Source organism: Limulus polyphemus, unplaced genomic scaffold, assembly GCF_000517525.1.
Source record: "Limulus polyphemus unplaced genomic scaffold, Limulus_polyphemus-2.1.2 Scaffold100, whole genome shotgun sequence".
NCBI classification, from domain to species: Eukaryota; Metazoa; Arthropoda; class Merostomata; order Xiphosura; family Limulidae; genus Limulus; species Limulus polyphemus.
This window is the reverse complement of record NW_013665710.1, coordinates 1,104,445-1,123,468: the sequence shown is the minus strand read 5'-3', so window position 1 is coordinate 1,123,468 and position 19,024 is coordinate 1,104,445. Positions and strand designations below refer to the sequence as shown.

The following is a 19,024-nucleotide window of genomic DNA, read 5'->3' as shown; positions in this document are numbered from 1 at the left end:
CATTGCAAAAAATGCTGAAATGCGTTTAGAAATTTTCTTCTTATATTTTTTTATAAACATCTCCAATCTGGCACCGATATTTATATAGCGGAAATTTGGCGGACAAAATTAAGTTGTAAGGGGTGCCTCTTGCCCATCCCTTCTTTATATGCTTGTGTCAGTTGTATGGGGTGCCTCTTGCCCATCCTTTTTTATATGCTTGTGTCAGTTGTATGGGGTGCCTCTTGTCCATCCCATCTTTATATGCTTTTATAAGTTGTATGGTGTGCCTCTTGCCCATCCCTTCTTTATATGCTTGTGTCTGTGCTCAATAAGCATCGAGCATAGACCACAATAACTGTAAATTTGTTTCATTAAGTTGTATTTTCCATAGACTGAAATTACAATGACTCAAAAATGATAAAAAAAATAACTTGTTCTGGGTTCATTTAACGCATAGAATACTTTCGTCTAAGAAGATAACTACCTTGCTCTGGTCAGTAAGAATACAAATAGTGGGTAATTTCAGCAACTTGATATAATTTTACAAATAATACTTTTCTCAAGGGTCTTTTTTGGAACTTAATCGACGGACGATGTCTTAGAATGGTGATTAGTTCAGTGCAACCATGGAGGTGGTAGTTTTACGGCTGTCAGATCGGTTTGGATGACCCAACTCACTCATTCGAGAAGAATGTTTCAGAGCCTAAAAGAAATCATCGCATGAAACGGAATATTTATAGAATAATAAAGAAATTCACCACATTAAACTGACAGTGTCTGACATTGTTGTGTTTTTATTTGTAATATTTTAATAATTCTAAACAGTATCAGTGATGAACAGACGCTATGCGTCAACTTAAACTGGGACTTCATTTATAGATTACTTAATATTTCAAAACAATGTTTGCTATAGTATACTAAATATATTCATCACATAAAAACTAATGTTGCAACAAAAAGTCTCATGATAGAGTTACTATATCCAACAGTGTTTTGTTTAGTATCTTGCTTTACGAAGGAGTGATTTTTGGAGCAAAGTCTCCATATCAGAAAGTGTTTTTGCCAAAAAACAAACAAAAAAAACTTACCATACAAAGTTTTTGGAACTATGAAATGAATCTTGTCGTATCAAAAACTGATTCTTAAATTTGTTTGTTTTTGAAATTTCTTGCAAAGCTATTCGAGAGCTATCTGAGTTGGCTGTCCCTAATTTAGAAGTGGTAGAGTAGAGGAAAGACAGCTAGTTAGCTAGTCAACACCACCCACCGCCAATTACTTTTTACGAACAAAACATGGGACCGTCACATTATAATGCTCCTACGGTCGAAAAGACAAGGATTTTTGGTAACAGGATTCGAACTCGCGACCCACAGATTGCAAGTTGAACCTCCTAATTACCAGTCCATATATACAACTAGGGATAGTTGCTATAGCAAAAACTGATTTTTGGAATAAAGATGCTTGCTATCGCAAAGTGCGATATTTAATATAGTAAAGTATTTATTGTAGAAAAGTAAATAAATTTGTTATATTAAATACTGTTTTGTGTAGTAACGAAAAAATTCACAATATGAAAGCATTTTTCTGAGAAAAGCTTGCCATATCAAATATTGATTTTTTTTTTTAAGTTTATCAGTAGGACCCCACAGAAAACTTCTCATGATAAACTGTTTCAGGCAGGACAGAAAAGAAATTCGCAGTATTTAAAGTATTTTCTTTATCAAAAAATAAAATAAATAGATATATAAAAAATAAAAAACTTCGAACTTCCGATATCAAACACTGTTTTTTTGTAGTCAGGAGAAGAAACTCGCCATAGGAAACAGTTTATTTCGTGCAGGAAAAGAAAATTATTATATATATAAACAGTTTTCTACAAAAAAGACAAATTAAAGAAATTTGTCCTATCAAAAACTGTTGTACATATAAAACGTAACTCGATATGAAATACTGTTGTCTATAGCAAATAAAAGTAATTCGGTATTAAATACTGTTGCCTATAAGAAAGTTACTCGGTATGAAACTGTTTTTCCTATAGCAAAGTTACTAGATATTAAACTTACTCGGTATTAAACTGTTTCCTATAGCAAAGAAAAGTATCTCGGTATCAAACACTGTCGTCTATAGCAAGGAAAAGTAGCTCGGTATCAAACACTGTTGTCTATAGCAAGGAAAAGTAATTCTGGTTTTAAACACTGTTGTCTATAGCAAAGAAAAGAAGCTCGGTATTAAACACTTGTCTATAGCAAGGAAAAGTAGCTTGGTATTAAACACTGTTGTCCATAGCAAGGAAAAGTATCTCAGTATCAAACACTGTCGTCTATAGCAAGGAAAAGTATCTCAGTATCAAACACTGTCGTCTATAGCAAGGAAAAGTAACTCGATATCAAACACTGTTGTCTATAGCAAGGAAAAGTAACTCGGTATCAAACACTCGTCTATAGCAAGGAAAAGTAATTCTGATTTTAAACACTGTTGTCTATAGCAAGGAAAATTAATTCTGGTTTTAGACACTGTTGTCTATAGCAAAGAAATCTAGCTCGGTATTAAACACTTGTCTATAGCAAGGAAAAGTACCTTGGTATTAAACACTGTTGTCTATAGCAAGGGAAAGTAATTCTGGTTTTAAACACTGTTGTATATAGCAAGGAAAAGTAATTCTGGTTTTAAACACTCGTCTATAGCAAAGAAAAGTAGCTCGGTATTAAATACTTGTCTATAGCAAGGAAAACTATCTTGGTATTAAACACTGTTGTCTGTAGCAAAGAAAATTAACTCGGTATTAAACAATCTTTGTCCTGCAAAGAAAAGTATCTCGGTATCAAACACTGTTGTATATAGCAAAGAAAAGTAACTCGGTATCAAACACTGTTGTCTATAGCAAAGAAAAGTATCTCGGTGTCAAACACTGTCGTCTATAGCAAGGAAAAGTAGCTCGGTATCAAACACTCGTCTATAGCAAGGAAAAGTAATTCTGATTTTAAACACTGTTGTCTATAGCAAGGAAAAGTAGTTCTGGTTTTAAACACTGTTGTCTGTAGTACGGAAAAGTAACTCGATATCAAACACTGTTGTCTATAACAAGGAAAAGTAGCTCGATATTAAACACTGTTGCCTATAACAAGGAAAAGTAGCTCGATATTAAACACTGTTGTCTATAGCAAAGTAACTCGGTATCAAACACTGTTCTCTACAGCAAGGAAAAGCAACTCTGTATTAAACTGTTTCCTATAGCAAAGAAAAGTAGTTCAATATCAAACACGATTTTTTGAATCAAAGAGAAGAAATTCACTACATATATGAAACTGTGTATACAGTAATAAAAAAAGAAGTTCACTACATTAAATAGTGTTTTCCCCTAGTGAATAACTGAAAATCAAAAGTCTATTTTGTCTATTTGTTTATTATTAAGCACAAAGTTACAAGATGGGCTATCTGTGCTCTGCCCACCACGGGTATCGAAACCCTGTAACTCCGCAGACATACCGCTGCCACTGGGGGGGGGGGGTGATAGACAGATAAAAAAATATAACTCCTCGCCTCAAACAGTGTTTTCTTAAGTAAATGAAAGAACCTTATCAAACTAGACAGCGTTGTTACAGTGCGAGAAACAAAGGTATCGGATAGTATTTCTGTAGCACAGGACAGAATCTTACCATACTGTAACAGAAAAAGAGACCTACCATGTTGCTAACTGGTTGGGTTGTTCGTTTTCCTGTCAACACACTCAAAAGTCTATTTCTGTAATTTTCATTCACCAAGATATGGAAGATAAATATGAACAGTCCCTTAAAAAACAAAAAAAAAGATGATAAGAACCATAATATGAGATAAAAATATGATAGAGTTTGTTTCACTGATGTTTTAGACTATTCAGGAATATTATTTTTTGTGTACAATTTTATAACTTTATTTTAAAAAGTCAAATAACACAATAAATCAAAGTAATAACAAACTATTTAACAAGAATTGTAAACAAGATAATACAATAATAATCAAATTAATGCATAAGTAACTAAAATTAATATTAAGTTTATTTAAAATACAAATAAGTATTAGTATAATTAATAGGCAAAAGTATTTTCATAAATTAATACATTTAAAAGTGCTTTAAAGCGAAATATATTCAAATATGAACTTAAGAATAATAAAGTAAATTATTCTGAAACTAATTAATATAAAAACCACAAAATGAATCTCGCATCATGTAGATACAGTTAAACGTACAAAGACATTATTAATTTAGATTTCATTAAAATTTTAAATTTTTCATATCAAATCCTATATTGTAGCAACTCATATGAATGCACATGAAAGAGAATAACGGTAAATTTGTTTGTTTTGTTAAGCACAAAGCTATATAACTGCATATCTATGTCGTGTTCACAGCGGGTATCGAAATCCAACTTTTAGCATGGTACGCCCTCAGACGTATCGCTGAGTCACTATGATAAAATAAATCAAAATAACTTAATATACAAAACAATGACAATAAAAAAGTTTCAGAATAACTAATACAAAAAAGTGTTGGTGTAATGCATTTCAAATTATTAAGATTGTCTGTTATTAACGTAAATCTCATATTTAATCTATCTAATAATCTTCCGTTAAGCACAACCCACTTAAATTGATAAAAAAATTCAATTATTGGAAAATTAAGTTAAATTAATCAATAAAAAATGCTATTACTATAAAATTAATACTTGAATTTAACAAAAAATTAATCAGTGTTACTTATTTTAAAGTTTATATACCATGAAACTTGTCCTGATAGATTAAACTATACATTTAATAATGTCTTTGTACTTTTAACTGTATGTAGGTAATGCGAGAAAATAAATCTTTAAACTCTGAAAAACACACACCTGGAGCCCGTTTAGGACCAAAAAAATGTATGCCATCACCATGGTCTTTTCAGATGTGAGAAAAAAACCGAACGTCCACGTAAGTCCAAGTAGTACCATCAAAGAGAAGGAGCCTTTCAAAAAGTTTCTGTATAGATACAATTTCACTTTTCAGATCATAGTAAGTGCTGAAAGAACTTACTTTAAGATTAGCGTTAGAATATAAAAGATGTTGAATGCCATGTATATTTTTATACATCATACAGATTTTTTAAATAGATAACTTCTTTGTTTTTACCCTTAACATTGCTACAAATTTTAAGAAATTTAGTATTTTTGAAGATGTAATAAAAATATCACAAATCTCAAATAGTTTATGATTTTATGCTTAATCTATTTTATATTACTTGTAGAAAATATTAAAGTTTTGTTTACACGTTAAATATATGAAACGGTTTTATCTGAAAATTATATTATTTTATATATTTTATTGGCTTACAATGTTTTGATGGCTTGTGTCTGGTGGTTTCTGATTTTTACGGACGAGGCAGAACGTAGGCCCATAATGAAAAACACTGTATTAACCTGGTGGAGGATTTTGGATGTATAAATTCATTAAACCTCTTGATTAACAGTCTATCACTAGTAAATATTTCAAACAATTAAATTAAAGGCAGTTGATTTGGGAACAAGGAATTTAAAATTGGAAATACAAAATAACTTTTTAAAATTAGCATAATTATGGAACTTGTTTTTAAGCGTTCGATAAAAGACTCGAGAAAAAGCCTTGTCATAAAAATATAGTCACATAACCGATTTGTTGTAACTAAAGCGCATTAAATGTGTAAAGTATTATTCAGAAGTATATCCAATGAATTTTGCAGTAAAGGTATTCTATAAACGCAAATTATCAGAATAAAACAAGAAGAATTAATAACTAAAATGATAAATAGTGCAACAGGATATGTTATAATTTGATCTACTTTTTTTATGTGGAGCTATTTGTATATTTAGAAAGATTAATTAACTATATTTGTTAGAACTACGCTTTTTCAAGACACTAATCCATATCTGTAAAGACTATATATAAAGAAACATGTGTTTTAATTATTTAGCATCCCATTTAAAGTTTATACAATTCCAATGCAGATTTTACCGAAATTAAATAACAGAAAATAAAGGGTGAAATAATGTGAGAAAGGAAATAGTAAATATAGTTTGAATATGTGGGGCGGATTGCAAACAGGAGTGGTTGTTTTGTTTTCAAACTAACGGATATTTCCGGTGACAGTTCATGTCTGTGTTTACAAAGATAACACGAACGTTATGATAAATTTAACACTTAAGGCAAAGGAAGCCTAACTCAGTAGCATTTCCTTACCTTTCGTATTTTAAAAACATTTCACGAAAGAGATAAAATAGACCTAGTTAGAGAAGTATCTGTGGATATAGGGTATACAATGTAGTGAGTATACACTGGTTATCAGCTTTAATCTCTATTTCATTCGCAAGCCTAACATGTCTGGAACTAGTTGTGGGACTAGGTACTTCTGACGAAACGTAAAAAAAAATTAAAATAAAGCAAATGGAACAGTGAGATGATAGGTCAAACTTATCTTGTCAATATGGTGTTCCCGTAATAGTCACGTAACTGTGTAAACCGAATAATAAAACCTAAAATTTCTTTGAGAATAATTACCACTATTAAAAGAATGAAAAATTAATTTTATCCTCCACATTAAAAGAAAAAGTATCAATGCACCATTTATACTCCTTTAAACTTGCGTTGTTAAATCAAACGTTTAGTATATTTTAATTAACAAAGATAACCTTGATGGGCGGTGTGCGCCAAAACATACATGGCGGAGGTGAAGTAACCTATATTGAGTGTGTGTTTTCTTATAGTTAAGCCACATCGGGCTATCTGCTTTGTCCACTGAGGGACATCGAACCCCTGATTCTAGCGTTGTAAGTCTGAAGAATTACCACTGTTCCAGCGGGGAGACACCTATATTGAGAAAAACTACTTTTTATCTTGGAATGTAGAAGGTTTTGTGTGACGTTTCTGTTATTATTATTATTATTATTATTGAGTTTGAATAACGTTTTATAATATTTTTATAATCTTTTGAATTTTATTGGATTGGCGCTGCAGAAATAATAACAATAAATAAAATGCAATTTTGATTCAAATAACTGTCTGTACTTTGTAAGTCCAAGATCATGTTCTTCTTTAGTGTTTCACAGCCAGAATGTCTCCACATGTGGTATTGTTTCATGGTCACGTGAAATGATCACGTGTGGAAAAAATATATACTTGAAATTTAAGTAGCTTTAAGTTCATTTAAAGATAAAACTACACACTTTGTCAAACCTTTGAACATTGTTTGTGTGCATGTTAATATTTTGTTTTGGTTTTCGTAAAAAGCTAGTATGACCATTAATGTAACCAGTTCCGTTATAACCAATAGACTAAACATGAAAGGCCACTTTTTAGTAACAAATAATCTCTTTGGCTCTAAAGTGGCCACATGGTACGAGAAGGGCGAACGTTAAGGAGATATAAAACCGAAATATGAAGCATAATAAATTATATGGGGCAATAAATTCACACTATTATGATTAACCGCAAGCTGCAGCTTTTCGAGATACCATTCTTATCCACAGTATCTAGGTAGGTAATACCAGATATTATTATACCTAAGCGAGCTTGAGTGTTAAGAAATTATATGTGGGCGTGTCTGTAAACACTACACCACAATAAGGTTATTTCGTTGTTCTAACGAATGGAGAGTGGCATTAAATACTAAAATAAATGTTTTTGAGTCACTGTTCTAAGTAGTTATGTTATCTGTAAGTTCTAATAGTAAACTTTAATCTTTCTCATAGTTTGGATAATTTGATCTTGAGCGCTTTTATGAACATTGCTTTAATGCAGTGTATAGCCTTGTCATTGCCATTTTTAACAGCAAGCTAACAAGACTGCATATGTAATCTTATATACAGTATTAGAGTATTAAACGTTTTTAATCTGTTGAACTGACAGATGTCGATAAATTAATCTCCTTGTCCCAGTTTGTGAATGAAAATTTTCCGTAAAACGTTCAGCAAATTCTAGAATTATTTAAATTCTATTACAAATAGCATTCATATAAAATACCTAATGCCATTTAGAAATATAAAGAATATAATAAACACATTAGTTGATTACTTAAACTTTCCTGCAACCATTTTTGACATATAAAACGTTTTACATAAAAATATCAATATATTCAACCCATCAGTGTGCCACATTCCAAACTTATTAAATATATGGCATTTACTAATCTGCTGAGGAGTGGAGAAAAATTGAATAATTTGTAAGAAGGAATAGTACATTTTCTGGTTTACAGAGCAAATAAATTGAAATACAAAACCTGAGATAGCAAGAAAATGTCTCAACTTTTTCCAGTTTATATATATGATATCCAGTAGTCAAAAGAGACTTAAGCGCACGGAGGAAATCAACTAATTCTTGAGGCGATAATCTTAGGTTGTAGTTGGATTTTAATTAAACAAACTCGTTGACAAATGAAGACATTCCAATTCGGGAGTAGAAAGACTTTTTCGGTATTTTTGTGTCAAATATTACAGAAGAGTAAAATTTTATTCTGTAATGAAGGATGGTTAATATCTTAATAGCAACAAGATCGAGATAACAGTCAATATATGTATAACGTGTATTTTTGTGTGAAACCTTCGGTAGTCTGAGGGTAAACTAATAATAATTTATATTGTAATTTGTAACCCAAACGGTACAACGACAAAGTGGCTAATCAGTCAGGTCAGAGATCTGTAAGGTTCAGGCAGAATCATTTTTACTTTACAACAACTGTTCACTATAAGAGGACCAATCAGTCAGTAGCTCCCATCATACTAACTACTAAGCTACATCTGACCGCTTTTATTATGAAAAGTAGCTGTTTGGGGCATATGCACTTTGTTTAAAGTAAAATTTAGAATTACAAGATTAAAATTTTTAAACATTTGAAAGTAAAAATAAGGGTCCAGCATGGCCAGGTGGCTAGGGAGCTCGACTCGCAATCGGCGGGTCGTGGGTTCGAATCCTCGTCCCACTAAACATGCTCGCCCTTTCAGCCGTGTGGGCGTTATAATGTGACGGTCAATCCCTCTATTAGTTGGTAAAAATAGTAACCCAAGAGTTGGCGGTAAGCGGTGATGACTAGCTGCCTTCCCTCTAGTCTTATACTGCTAAATTAGGGATGGCTAGCGCAGATAGCTCTCGTGTATCTTTGCGCGAAATTCAAAAACAAAACAAAGTAAAAATAAAATAAAAATAGAGATTTATAGAAATCGTAGAGAAAAACTTACCAAGATGACAAAACCAACTGGACCAGCAACACTCCACATAAGACCGTCTACTCGAGAAAGCCAACAGCTGAAGAAATTAGAAAAAGTATTCTTAAACTATTTATGACGAGTATATCTGGACTATCAAACGTTTATTATGTAAAAGTATCTGATACGTCAGTGTTTATTAGGCTAGAATATCTCCCATTTTAAGTGTTTATTAGGTGAATATACTTGTTACATCAAGTACTTAGTAGACGATTATATTTGTTGTATCGTGTGTTTACAGAGGTCTGAATACGTTGTATTATAACAATTTTGAATATGCAAATCAGCAAGTCACGTTATAAGCACAATCGATCTAAAGACGCCGTGGAAAGGAATACATCAAAGAGCCAGCATGGTTTCACTAAGGGAACGTTTTCTTTAACAAATCTTCTGACATTCTTTGAGGATGTTACTGCAAGAGTTGATGAAGGAAATACTTTGGATTTGGTTTACCTTGATTTTCAGAAAGCGTTTGGTAAGGTGACTCACAAAAGACTTGTTACAAAAATCAAATCTGTGGGTGTAGGGGGAATGTTATTAATTTGAATAGAAAACTGGTTGGATAGTAGAAAACAGAGAGTAGTAATAAATGGAATTAGGTCTGACTGGATCACAGTTACAAGTGGTGTGCCTCAAGGCTCTTTGTAGGGTCCTCTGCTGTTTGTGATTTATATTAATAATATTGACTCTGGAATGTCTAACAAAATTTTGAAGTTTGTAGATGACATTAAAATTTTTGGGGTAGCTAACTGTATCAAAGATGTTGTAGACTTACAGGGAGATTTAAATCATTTGATGCATTTGGGCCAATACGTGGTAGATGATAGTTAACTATCCCAAATGTAAGGTGATGCATGTGGGTTTCCACAATTCAAATTACTGTTACAATTTAAATGGGATTACATTAAATACTGTGCATGAAGAAAAAGATCTTGGTGTGTGATCGAAAAATCACTTAAGTCAACTAAACAGTGTATTGTAGCTAGCAATAGGGCTAATAGGATTTTAGGTAGTACCTATAGAAATATTGAATACAAGACAAGGGATATTATTGTTTCACTGTATAGATCAGTTGTGAGGCCTCATTTACAGTTCTGTGCACAGTTTTGGGCTGCCTTCCTCAAGAAGGACATTGAACTGTTGGAGAAGGTTCAGAGAAGAGTCACTAGGATCATAGGATTGTCCTATGAGGAGAGACTAAAATCTCTAAACTTGTTTTTTCTGGGTCAGAGGGGACTTTATTGAGGTGTTTAAGATTATTAAGGTATCGATAATACAGATCCATCAAACATTTTTTGTGTTTAGCAGTGAAAACAATAGGACAAGGGGCCATAAATTCAAATTTTAGCAGCGTAGGAGTCGTCTACAGTTTAGACAGTATTATTTTTCAAAGAGGGTGGTTTGCTCTCGGAATGAGCTGCCTTCGAGGGTGATGGAAGCAGAAAATTTTACTGAGTTCAAGAAAAGATTGGATGAATACATAAGTAGTAAGGAGTGGTTATTATTTAGGGGTCTTGGACAGTGTGATACCACTGAAAAGTGATTGCTGTTAGAAATGGTATATAAAAACAGTTCCTATGCAAAATATTCATATACTCAGATAATAAAGATGCGTTCAGATTGGGTATTTAGAATTACCAAGAGGGGAATATCCATTGTGTTTAATAACATTGGAAAATAAAGGAATGTGATCGTCTTGGAGTACCAGGACCATCCAGAAAGGGACCTGCAACAAATTTGTACCCCAGCTGTTCTAAGAAATGTGCAACGTTTTGTAGATGAAGATCCACGAAAACAGAAGTCATCCACACGTCTCAGGTAACACTGCGCAACATAGTAAAGAAAGATGATCGTCTGGAAAAACGACACAAGTCACGTGTACAAAAGTTTCTTCCATGACACATCCGTTCAACCAGCTGAATACTGGAGAATATCCTCGTCGCTTTGTGCTTTGTAATTTTGAAGTATGTGATCTTGCAAAAGTCTGTTTTGTTAGATGAAAAAGTAACGTTTAAAAAAGTCACGGAGATAATCAAAACGTTGTATTTTTATTAATTTAATTTTAGGCGGCCCAGCATGGCCAGGTGGTTAGGGCGCTCGACTCGCAATCTGAGGGTCGCGGGTTCGAATCCCCGTCTCACCAAACAAGCTCGCCCTTTGAGCCGTGGGGTGTTATAATGTGACGGTCAATCCCACTATTCGTTGGTAAAAATAGTAGCCCAAGAGTTGGCGGTGGGTGGTGATGACTAGCTGCCTTCCATCTAATCTTTCAATGTTAAATTAGGGACGGTTAGCGCAGATAGCCCTCGTGTAGATTTGCGCGAAATTCAAGAACAAACAAACAGTCGTTTTAGGCACATTGTGCTATTATATTAAAATTAAAAAACGTTTTGTTTTTCTACTCTTTACGTTATTTCTTATCTAATGAAACAATTTGGATTTTGTAAAACTCACTGTTTTTCCGTTCCATAATCAGAGTATCGAACGCCAGATGAAACTGCTACTATGACAAGTGGTAATCCTGTAATAGAAGACAAAAGAAGTTTATGTACAATTTAACAGTTTCAGAAACCCATTTAGGTCATTTTGCTTTATATTGCTTTCGACGTAGCATGAAATTAAATCTTACTAATTAAACATTACCGGTGTTTGAGTTAAAAATTGACTAAACAACAGATAAAACGGTTATCAAACATAGTGTAATGCCTACCTAAAGATAATTTGTTTTAAAATATGGAGTGAATTTTCAAGTTGGCACATTGTAAATAGAAACAAAAGAAAATGTAAATATGCATGATGGGTAGTTATTGCTACAACTTATTACGATTTGAGCATTCAGTTGTATTATCTTCAGAATGGTAATATTTACCATTTGTTGCACTAAAGCTTATTTGTTTCGTGCGTTAAGGTGCACGACTGACCTTCCTAAAATTTTATCCAATTTAAAATGCTGTTTTTTGTTGTTTTTAACTTTGTATTGTTGCTTCATGACCTCACGTAGACGGTGGGTCAGCGGTAAGTTTACAGACGTACAACGCAAAAATATGGGGTTCGATTCCCCGCAGTGGACACGGCAGATAGCCAAACGTGGCTTTACCCAAAAATACATACATTTTGATACGTCATGTAATGAACATATTGCTTAATGACTAGAACCTTCTTGATAGTTTAGGTAGTGATTTGAGTAGTATAAAAATGATAGTCAGTCATGAGTAGATGAAGACTGATTTGTGAGGCTGTTACAGTAGATGATTTATTTTTGACTTAGTGAGTTTATTAGTCAACCTGTCTGTTACTAGCATCCCATAAGTCAGTTATCTCAATTTTGTGAATATTGAGTTTGTGTTTCCACGAAGTAGAGAAAGAAGTTAGTGTGTGTAATTGTTGTACTAGCGTCTGCTGTGAACTTAGGTTTATCGGTTTCGTCATTATTAAGTGAACTGAATTGTGCACTCTGTTTTTACCGAATAATCCGGTAGACTTGTTTGTTTGAGGTTAAGCACAAAGCTACACAATGGGCTATCTGTGCTCTGCCCACCACGGGTATCGAGACCCGGTTTCTAGCTTTGTAAGTCCGCAGACATACCGCTGTGTCACTGGGGGACAATCCGATCGAACTCGCTCATCAATAGAAACTGCTACAACCATAAGAGATCATTACATTTTGGTGATTTCATGAAGTTGATTACAGCACAATGTGAGGATGGTTGAAATATGACAATGTGGCTAAAATGTGTCGAGGTCTAAACACTATATAAAAACGTGCAACTATTAATAGTGTTTCTGCATAACACATGATGTTGTTTAAATAAAATATAAACACGTTTGCTGATTAAAAGCAGTTTTGCCATGAAGAAATTGCTGTCTGATACATACAATTTAAAGCTCACACCTTGTTCTCACAAAATATGGTATGGCTTGGGAGCTTGGAAGAATAATAGATAATCTTATACAATATTCTAATTTTTTTAAACTTTAAAATATATATAACGAATTTACTGAACTATTTGTTTTTCCTCAAGTATAATTAAAAAAAGGAACTCCGGGTGTGATATACAGCTCTTTGTTTTTCTTATTAATCGTTTCCATTTCTGTACTTGAAAGTACTTACCGTATCCAAATACATAAAACCACACCGGCTTCACATCGTTTAACCTACTAAATACAAGAACTAGGGTTTGGTAGAGGTAAAGTCCTTCCAGTAGCATCCACGCAAAGGCTGCAAGCACAGCATAATGTAAAACTCCAGCAATCAATGCACACGCCACCTATACGATAACACATGAATTAAACTTTACAGAGTATTCGTGAAACATACCATCTTGCTATAATGACTACTTACTTAATCTTAACACAGTCTACTATGATCTCACATAGATTTAATGTTACGAAGTGTCATCATTAAATCTCATATTGTTTATGATTTAAACACTACAGAGTATGCTAAATATATTGTTAACCTTACGAAGTGTTTTCTTTACATCGTATATGGTATCAGGTGAGCTAAACATTACAAGTGTCATCATTAAATTACATACGTGATGTAACAATAAGTAAATGTTACGGAGTCTTTTCACTTTTTCTAACATCGTGTTGCATGAACTAAACATTATAGTGTCTTCACTATATCCTATATGATATCAAGTAAGCTAAACATTACATGTTTTCACTATATTCTATATGGTGCCAAGTAAGCTAAATATTACATATCTTCCTTACACCCTACGTGATGTCACACGAGCTATGTCTACATTGTATCGCATCACCTGAATATAAGTGTGTGTTTTTATAACATTTAACTTTACATAAACTGAATATTAGTTTGTGTTCATGACATCCTACATGATATCACATGAACTAGATATTACTGTCTTGATGAACTATTACATCTCTGGTGGAATCAGTATTGCATGATGTCATCATTACATCCTATATTGTGTCACATGAACAGGGTGTCTTTACTACTGTGCGTTCACTGCTTCCTCTAAAATGCTACTGATTCAGGTATTATGTATTATTCCTCAGTACAAGCAAATGTTATTGTATCTACAAGTTTTCACACGAACTAAACTTTACACAACATTTTTTTCAGTATATCTTGCATGTTTCACACTGACTAATCAATGTAGGTCTTCTTCGCTTCATTTTGCAAGGTAACTTTAAATTAAAAATAGCTAGTTTGTGACTACTAATTACCTACATTGTTACTGTGAAATTTGAATTCAATATTATAAAGTACTTTCAACGTTTGCGACAAAAGAACTGAACATTTATAGATATTCGTTTACTACACACTTCTCTCCAGATCAGCGTTTCTCAACCTGGGTTCCGCAAGAAAAAAAAATCTGTAATGGTAGTAATATCATAAAACAAAGCTGAGACTGTTCTGTAACTGTCACAATTTTTCTGGCTCTCTAAGCTTGATACTGACCCAGACATAAGGTTGAAAATATCTCACACTGAATGTAATTTCAAGAAGCTCCTAGACAGCAAACAGCACGTTGAACTGAGGTAGTAATTAACAACAAATATTTCTATTAAGGTCTGTGTAAAATTTATTTGGGTATTTTGTTTTCATAATTATATATTATTGTGCTCTCAGGTTAATACAGATATACATTATTATGAATAATATAATTAAATAAGTTTAATCTGATATATATATATATATATAAGAGAAACACATTATATGTATTATATTATTATTGCAGTTGAAATTGAAACATAACATCAGATTAAACTTATTTAATTATATTAGGGTTTCACTGCAAATAAATCGTCGAATAAGGGTTCCGTGATAGCATAATGGTTGAGAACCCCTGGTCGAATAAGGGTTCCGTGGTAGCATAATGGTTGAGAACCCCTGGTCGAATAAGGGTTCCGTGGGAGCATAAAGGTTGAGAACCCCTGATCGTATAAGGGTTCCGTGGTAGCATAAAGGTTGAGAACCCCTGGTCGAATAAAGGTTCCGTGGTAGCATAAGGGTTGAGAACCCCTGGTCGAATAAAGGTTCCGTGGTAGCATAAGGGTTGAGAACCCCTGGTCGAATAAGGGTTCCCTGGTAGCATAAAGGTTGAGAACCCCTGCTCTAGATAAAATAAGCGATAGAGACTTTTCTTTATCGCTTTCACTATGATAGCAATGTCCTGAACACTACGAAATATCTTTCGCTACATTGTACATTTTTACATACTGCAGGATATTTTGTTTATATCTTACGTCATATCATTCAAACGAAACCTGTATTTCAGGTCTGTGGTGGAATAGATCCCTTCCTGTACTCTTGGTTTATTGTGGCATAACGCTAATCATGTAGCCCAAGTTTGTTGTGGAATAGATCCGATCCTGTACTCTAGGTTTATTGTGGCATAACGCTAATCATATAACCCAAGTTTGTTGTGGCATAACGCTAATCACATAACCCAAGTTTGTTGTGGCATAACGCTAATCATGTAACCCAAGTTTGTTGTGGCATAACGCTAATCATGTAACCCAAGTTTGTTGTGGAATAGATCCGATCCTGTACTCTAGGTTTATTGTGGCATAATGCTAATCATGTAGCCCAAGTTTGTTGTGGAATACTACCGTCTCTGGAAAGTCTTAATTTATTTATTTGTATTTAAAACCTGGAACAATCTTCACAAACTAAGAAAATTGTTTGGAACATTTACGGAAAACAAGTATTTACTGACTAAATATACCTTATGCTGGGTGTGATTTAATCCAGTTAGAATTAGGAGGTTCATAACCAGTAGACAAACCGACAGGTTACATGTAATCATGATTCGACGAGTTCTGAGGGCCCTAATCAAGAAACAAAGCAAAGTAATAAATTATTGTTCAGTTTCAAGAAATTTTGTCGATGAACTTAAATGTAATTTAGTTTGGGGAGTTATAACGCCGAAACTCGTGTTTCGATACCCGACATGGGCAGATAGTCCATTGCTTATAATTAACAATAAACAAACAAAACAAAAGTATTTTAATAATCTATATCATCTAAAGACTTCCTCGAAATGTTGTTTGATACTTTAATTGAATAATTCTTTTTAGACTAATTGGGCACATTAGAATGTGCAGTAAGGATTGTTCTGATGTACCCAAATAATCATTGTCAACATTATGTAACTTAACTCATTTACATTGAAACTTAGTTTTACTGTTGAACAAATATACATTCAAAACATTAATATCTAACTTAAAACTAAATCTCCATACTGACTACAGCTTTATTGTAAGTCCCGAATCAAATTTATCTTAATTAAATAAGTTATTTTGATATTTATTATTAATGGTAATCTTAAGCTTAAAACTTCGAAAGAAATGTATATATAGGCTAGATGCATTCTGCACTAAAGTTAGGTTTAATAAATACTGTTAAAAGAACATCATTCAAATTTTCGTATATATACATATAACTTATGCAATGCACATATTTATTAAATGTTTTTCCACAAAAATCAAATTAACTATTTGTATTCGTAAGTTTAATGAAAATAAAATAGCTACATGTGTAAATATTTACCAGTAAAACAATGCTTTTCGTATCAATAAATAGCTTAATAATATCAAACTTTTGATCACTATTATATCTATATAAAGAATGCATAATTTCGGATTTATTAAAAACTACGCGTACTAACATAAATATTCAATTAATAATACTTTAATGAATATTTTATTTTCTGAATTAAGCAACGTGTTCCACATCATGTCTCAAAGATTACTTCCCGTGTTATATCTAGCATTAATATTTTGACTACACAGAGAGTTGAGTACGTTATATTAAAATATTTTCAATATTTAAATCAGCAAGTCATGCGACAACCACATAAACTCGCAGTGGAACGTGATTCCTAAGAATTACATTTTGACATTATTTGGTGTTTAGTAGGTTCTGTTTTTACACCTTTTGGGAAGGGCTTGTACCAGTCCCTACCAACGAAAAATATTTACACACTCATATATAAGCAACGTGTTCTTATAGGGAATGTAGAATTTTCAAGACAAGGATATCCCTTGTACTTAATGATATTGGAAAACAAAAGAATGTGGATCAATTTGCGGCTTCTTGTAACAGATGAGAACACACGATCTAAAAGATCTGTGGCAAAACCACCCATGTGACCCTAGTTAAGTATGCAACATAAGTCACCTATAAACAATCTGCTTCCATGAAATATCCATTCAACCATTACATGCCTTAATCAGCCAAATAATGAAATGGGGATTCATACTATTCCATACGAAGACATGCCATTCAAGTCACCAGCCCAGACAATATGGATTTCTGTGCGATCGGACGGATAAAATGGGTGCATGAAAGCTATCATCCACGTGCACTAGATGGACTATGGAAACCATGCAGGCAGGAGTCGTATGCTTTGGGTATGGAAGTTTTAAGACAGAACATTTTTTTGTAATATAATCTACGTTGCAGGGCTATTGTCAAGATGCACTGTCATCAGATAGAGCATGAACTAACGTGTCGATATGGACTGTAATAATGTGATGAGTCTCCAAAATAATTTAATATAACGTACTTAACCTCTGTATGCTACTTTTACTTCGTCCAAAGTTTCTTTTTTGGGTTTCACGTTTTTACAATGTTAGTAATACTTCAGACTTGGGTGAAGATATTTGTAGACACTCGGTTTCAAAGAAATGCTTTGTATGAGATTATAATCACATACCTGAATGAAATGAAACAAAATATAGACAAAACCAGGGCTGCAATAGACAAAGAACAGCAGCAGGTGGAAAGGATATTCATAATTTCATTATTCGGAACCTAGATAAAAATAATTATGAATAGTATATAACAGAACTTATAGGCAGTATCAATTTGTGATTTTACTTGAACAGTTCATATGTAGCGTTTTATTATTGCTAACAGCACTTCGACAAACTTGATTTATGCTTTCCCAGGGAGTATTTGAAAGCTAATTCGCTGTATTTTGAGGGAAGCGTAGTCTCCCATGCTAATTTACCAATGTGCTAAAGTTTAAGAGAATGCTGATATATTTTATTTTAAACGTTAATAACAATGTAATTAATATATAAAAATTGGAATAAGAAAGGTCTTAACTACATAACTCTTGAAGGGATTTTATATGTCATAAAACTTGATTTAAAATGTAAAGTTTTTTTATATATCTCTGATTATGTAAGGTTAGTATCAACTGTGTTTTATTGAGAATATCTTTAGTTTCGATGTTAGACGTACTGGTGTAATATTCTATAGTTGCTGGGAAACTCTCACATGTTGGACAAACATTACCTAAAATTAGAAAGTTTGTAAATTAAGTTGGAATCTGAGCTTAAGTTAGATGTGATTATTCAAGAAAGTGCGAATAAATACAACGCAGCTAAGCTACTGATAAAGTGAGATCTGTGAATTCTATGTTTACCAATGTCAATAAAGTTGATAAGTGCGATTGATTATTGGAATTAACGTAGGCAAACATCGCCTTCTACTAATCAGAAAATAGGTTATTTAGTCAGAATGTACGTGTCTGAACTGATGTGGGCAGGTATATTACACAGTTTGCTATAGAACTCATGAAATATGTTTGACGAAGCGTAGAACCCACGACATGTTTGATGAAGTCTAGAGCCCACGACTTATGTTTGACCAAACCTAGAACCCAGGAGATGTATTACAAGAAACCTAAAGCCAAAGAAATGTATTTTACAAAGCTTAGAACTAACTCACTAAAAATATTTGACGAAGCCTAGTTTGTTTGTTTGTTTTTGAATTTCGCGCAAAGATACACGAGGGCTATCTGCGCTAGCCGTCC

The 19,024-nt window shown here is 33.1% G+C and overlaps 1 protein-coding gene across 1 annotated transcript in view; it reads right to left on the bottom strand.

Annotated features, from left to right (window-relative positions):
- Window positions 1-344: 344 nt before the first annotated feature.
- LOC111088663 (adhesion G protein-coupled receptor L2-like) overlaps window positions 345-19,024 on the bottom strand; it is a 44,637-nt gene continuing 25,957 nt past the window's right edge. Inside the window, exons 11-19 of the mRNA XM_022399397.1 lie at window positions 17,918-18,015; window positions 15,926-16,028; window positions 13,336-13,492; window positions 11,679-11,745; window positions 9,198-9,264; window positions 5,326-5,411; window positions 4,848-4,974; window positions 3,666-3,770; window positions 345-685 (exon numbers count right to left, since the gene is read on the bottom strand). Of these exons, the coding sequence (XP_022255105.1) occupies window positions 593-685; window positions 3,666-3,770; window positions 4,848-4,974; window positions 5,326-5,411; window positions 9,198-9,264; window positions 11,679-11,745; window positions 13,336-13,492; window positions 15,926-16,028; window positions 17,918-18,015 (903 nt within the window). The 3' untranslated portion in view covers window positions 345-592. The remainder of the gene's footprint in view (window positions 686-3,665; window positions 3,771-4,847; window positions 4,975-5,325; window positions 5,412-9,197; window positions 9,265-11,678; window positions 11,746-13,335; window positions 13,493-15,925; window positions 16,029-17,917; window positions 18,016-19,024) is intronic.